We start from the raw sequence: 5,170 nt of genomic DNA on the forward strand, positions 1-5,170 counted from the left end.
CCCGGCTTTCGGGGAAATTCATTGCACACACTCGGCGCTGCAGAGGCCGTCCGCGAGAGCGTACGCAGGCGCAGCAGCTGCGGGGCAAGATAGGGCAGCCGCCTTTCGCAGTCGCTGTGCACGTGGCACGACATACTCGTTTCTTTTTATTTACTTTAAAGAAAAAAACACACTGTAGAGTAAAAATAGCAATGTGCACAAGGCAGAGCCATCCCCTTCTGGCTATGATTTGAAACGTTAACGTTGCCATTACGCATGAGCGCAAGCTCACAAAATTCGAAGCTAATCGGCACGAAAGCGCCTTCGACATGTGGATCTGCAAAGATTGGCCTGGATGAAAAATGCAGGGTCGGAAAAGTGGGCGGGCCTCAGCAACTCGAGGTCACTCTACATTGTGAGCAGCCAGCTTGGGCCGGCATTTACCGGGTTAGCTGGTGAGGAACCTCGAAAACTTGTCATCGTTTGTTTGCCTTTTAACAATTTAGTAATGGGTTTTGAATGCAGGAAACGATGCAGAATATACAATTCATTACGTGAACTCACCGACGCCGTCTGCATCGACTTGAGAATTGCGAAGCTGCTTTTGTAAACATGTTCGCTTTTTTGCCCGTAACTTGTTTCCTCAATTTTTCGGCAGTTCAATACGCGAAAACAGTATCCCAAATTCACTATAAGCCCTGAGGAATCCACTAGCCACGTTTAAATTGCCAATATTGCGTGGCGTATTGACAAGATAAAGGCTCTATCGCTTGGAAAGCACTTATTGGGATAGTTGGTTGAACAGTGCTATATTACAGCACACCACTGGCAGGGTGACAATAAACTTAGACCTCAAGGATGTACGCGCTCCTTTTAAAGGGGCATAAACACGTAGTTGTGAAGATTCGTACGCACGGTCGGAAGAGTGCGCGCAAACAAACGAAATTTGATAGGCCATGCCATTATTTGTTTCTCCTCCGCAGAACTGTGTGTTTAGGATACAAGAGGCACTTAAGCACCGCTATCACATATTTGTGCACCACTTTTACTAAGGCTCTGGATGTGACCCCTAGCTAGCGCGAGCTTAAGTTCATAATGGATTCAAGGTTTGGCGATGCGTCTGCAATGGGTGCAGTCCACAGAAGATCGAAAGGGCAAGCCTGTTATTAAATATAGTAATATCCCACTACTAACAAGATGTTTACAGAGCGGCAGCACTGGTCAATGTAGCACCTGCCACATGACAAGGATATCTAGTACGCAATTGCGAACTCGCAATTGTTTGTGTGCGTGCTAGTTAACGATAATTACGTTTCTACATGCGTTCTTTAGTTGTTCCCGGTCTGCCACAGGGCGAATATTTTACGGAGTAGCGTAAGGAGCTCGTTCTCCTGAAAACCCGGCTTTGGCCGCCGTCGTAGGTCAATCGGAAGTAATTCCAGGATATAGACGAATAAGAAAGTAGAAGTAATTCAATAAAATAGAATAGCCTGCATTGGGGTCCGAACTTAGGCCCAGCCTATGCTAGGCGTGCACGCAACGCACACGACACGAAGTGGTTTTTCTTTCAACATGGTATTTATTACAATGATTTGATGTTTTATGTAGATCAGCTATCTACAGACATTCAAGAACACAGTGGCACATCAACACACATAAGCAATGAAGAACATCAACACACATAAGTAATGAAGCCCGATAAAGTCAATTCGTAGCAAACTGCTAATACATCATAACACGATACATCTAAGCAACAAAGAACTAGAAAAAAGGCAATGAACAGCACAGCAGCACAGCACAGCACAGCACAACTCGGAAAAAAGAGGAGAAAAATCCTGTGGAACCAGACATACACGTAGGTACGTGGAATGCAGTGAAAGAGTTGTATATCAGATCCCACTCACATGTGGAAAAGTATATGTTGGACAAACGGGGCGGTGCCTGAATGAAAGGTTGAGGGAGCATGAACGTTCGATGGGGACAGGAACAAGTTCGAATCTGCCTCTTCATTGCAAGGACTGTGAACAAAACTCCTGCCGGCCCATTCTTGAAAAAACCGTTGTTTTAGGTAGAGGCCATGATCTAGTGTCCCGTGAATTAAAAGAACCTTTTCTGATCAGAAAAAAAGGCGCAAATGCTGTTAGCGATGCATCTATCTTCTTGTATAAAACTGAAGAATGCTTTTTAGAAAGGTTTTCCTGAGTAAGAGCATGTGTACAGGTGTTTTTTTTTCCCGTCAATGTAATACCAAGTGTTCAGCGCACAGGCTTTTTTATCACGTTTTTCTTGTTTCACGTGTTTTCTTTTACTGCATTTGTTACGTTTCTTATACAATATCGTTTTGTTATCATACTGTTGGATTCCATTCAGTCATGTTTCTTTGGCCTTATACGCCACGTATCATGCTTTTAATGTTCTTTCGCCGCTTTTTATCGTTTTTAGCTATGTAGTGTTTTCAGTCTTTGCGTCTTTTATCGCTTTTATGACCATTTACATCATTCTGATGTTTGCTGCAGCTGATAGGTGGTGTGACGGTGTGCCTATATATTACGCGTTTCTTTCCAATAAAGGATCAGTTGTCAGTAGCGCGTTGTCCTGTCCACCTTTCTTGTGAGTGTCGTGTTTTGCGCCAACTTTTGTACGAAGAATTATGCACCAACTAGCCCAGCAACAAGTGTTACTTGAACAGCACAGCACTAAGAGTGAGTACCACTCCAGTTCATACTTGGACAGGTAATACAATTCTTTCAGGAGTACCATCATTCAGCAGAAATGGTCATTAGAAGAAAAATGTTCACAATGTCAGTCCATCATGCGTGTTTTCCACAGGCTCTGTAATTCATTTAAAAATAACATATCTAAAGTTTCGTCAAAAATTGCAGTGCAGTGAGAAATTTGGAGAATGCGGTGTCAAATTAAATCTTTTTTTTTTCAATGTCCATTGCATAATGCCCGAGAAGAGTATAGCAGCTTTATAATTGATGAAACAATGCTCAATCATTTCAGGAGCATCACAAAGGTGGCAGTTCAGAGTTGACACGAAAATACCCTTTTTCTCCATCCGCGTTTTAACTGGTAATGTCAAAGTGTGTAGCTTAAAGGGAAGCTGAAACACTTAAAAAAAACGAGTTTCCGACGCATTTTTGCCTTTTTCTGCTCCCTGAACTCAAATATCACATTGAAAATAAATGTAGAGAACGATAAATAGCTTTGTTTTGCAGAAACAAGTGCCAGCCGCCGCAGGCAAGAGCGGCGAGCCCCGTCGCCACCTGTGGTTGGTCGAAACATTCGTGACGTCAACATCGGGTACCGTCGCTCCTGCCGCGGCCAGTCCGGTACGCAGGTCACCAGGATCGAGCACGTGTGCCCGTGTTTATTGTGAATCTGCGCTAAATTATTTTACCTTACGGAAAGCTTTCATTCCACAGTTCAGCTCGGTACTTCCCCTTAAACCTGAAGCATCCCCACAAGAGCATTCTACTGCACTCCCGACGAGTGACAGTTCGTCATTGGCTACCAGCGAAAGCGACGAAGCGATTTCACGAGTGGGGAATGTGAACTGGTAAATATCTCGATTGCTAATCGGTTCCCGCGCGTATAAATGCTGCTTTGTTGATACAGCGATACTCCTGACGAGGTCCGACAGCGCAAGTGTCTGGTTCAGGCATTTGTTTGCTGCGTTGCGTTGCGAGGAGTACGCAGGTGTAATGCAGGCATAGAGCGCGGATAGTCTTAGAGCGCGTTGGCACAATACATTATCCCGGTTGTAAATACAATTTATCGACAAATAGATTCGAGGAACAGGCAGTTACTTCAGTATTTGCGCATGCCGTACGATAGCATGATCTGACTCCGCCGCGGTGGCTCAGTGGTTACGGCGCCCGGTGGCCAAATTTCGATGGAGGCGAAATTCTAAAGGGCCGCCGCGGTGGCTCAGCGGTTATGGTGCTCGGCTGCTGACCCGAAAGACGCGGGTTCGATCCCGGCCGCGACGGCTGGAATTTCTTTGGAGGAGAAATTCTAGAGGCCCGTGTACTGTGCGATGTCAGTGCACGTTAAAGAACCCCAGGTGGTCGAAATTTCCGGAGCCCTCCACTACGGCGTCTCTCATAGCCTTAGTCGCTTTGGGACGTTAAACCCCATAAACCAAACCAAATTCTAAAGGCCCGTGTACTGTGCGATGTCATGGCACGGTAAAGAACCCCAGGTAGTCGAAATTTCAGGAGCCCTTCACTACGGTGTCCCTCATGGTCATAGTCGCATTGGGTCGTTAGACCCCAGTAAACCAAACCGATAGCATGATCGGCGTATGACAGTCGGTCTTGAATATAAGTTCTTTCAGTAAACGTAAATTATTCGGCATGCGCACGTTTGTTTTTCATATCTTTAGAGTAATGCATAACACCATTTTCGACGGTTTGCCTAGTCTCGGCACTTAAACATTACCACAGCTTTTCACCTTCCACCTCAGGTGTTCCTGCATGCACTGCTCTGTAATGAGTGAAGAAGAAGACTGCTCTTGTTGTCAAGAGATCCCCAAAATTACTGGAAAGCAGAAGCAGGCACGCTGCATCACAACAACAAAAAAATTCAAAGATGTGTGCCTAAATAAAGCAGTGCTTCAAGTTGCACTGGCACGAGAGGAAACTAGTCCATCATCGAGAAACGGCAGGGGCTCTGTGAACAGGTGAGAAGGAGCTCATATGGTAGCTTGGGCAGTTTCACTGACCTGCATTCTTTATTTTAGGAGGATGAGGCACGCTGCATATGGGCAGTTTGTGCACCTTGTGTGGAAGCGACTGAGCAGGCTCAACAGAAAAATCCTGCCGAGTTGCGTGCTCAGTGCCATACGCAAAAAATATCCATCTCCAGATGGCAGTTACACAGGATTCAAGCATCCTTACACCTGCTGAGGTATGTACAGTCGCGAGCAAAAAATATTAGCACCGATCACTGGCGATTAGAATTGCGATATCTGACCACGTGGCGCTGCGGTACGCAGACCTGCCTAACGGGCCGTTTCCATGTTTGCAGCCTAGGGGGGGATGGCAGGAAGTAAGCTTTATCAAGCGTGAACCGCCCGAGCGTTGAAGTGCCGGCCCTACGTGACTGTGCTTGCAGCATTTATTTTCGCTCGGTTATGAGCAAAGATGGCTTCTTTTTATTACGGTTTTTTATGTCCGCGATGGTT

At 45.7% G+C, this 5,170-nt stretch overlaps 1 protein-coding gene across 1 annotated transcript; it reads left to right on the forward strand.

Annotated features, from left to right (window-relative positions):
* Positions 1-3,400: 3,400 nt before the first annotated feature.
* Positions 3,401-4,892, forward strand: LOC149360953 (P2X purinoceptor 7-like). Its single transcript, XM_089569427.1, has 3 exons — positions 3,401-3,541; positions 4,451-4,666; positions 4,727-4,892. Exons 2-3 carry the CDS (start codon positions 4,461-4,463, stop codon positions 4,890-4,892), a joined length of 372 nt encoding a protein of 123 aa, XP_089425553.1. The 5' UTR covers positions 3,401-3,541; positions 4,451-4,460.
* The last annotated feature ends 278 nt before the right edge of the window (positions 4,893-5,170 follow it).

Source organism: Amblyomma mixtum, chromosome 2, assembly GCF_055824585.1.
Source record: "Amblyomma mixtum isolate Tamu chromosome 2, ASM5582458v1, whole genome shotgun sequence".
In the NCBI taxonomy this organism is placed as follows: Eukaryota; Metazoa; Arthropoda; class Arachnida; order Ixodida; family Ixodidae; genus Amblyomma; species Amblyomma mixtum.

Excerpts from the sequence above, each read along its gene's own strand:
- LOC149360953 (XM_089569427.1), top strand. The coding sequence starts at position 4,461 with ATGCACTGCTCTGTAATGAGTGAAGAAGAAGACTGCTCTTGTTGTCAA. Across the intron at positions 4,667-4,726 it reads GGCAGGGGCTCTGTGAACAG|GAGGATGAGGCACGCTGCAT; the intron begins GTGAGAAGGAGC and ends TCTTTATTTTAG.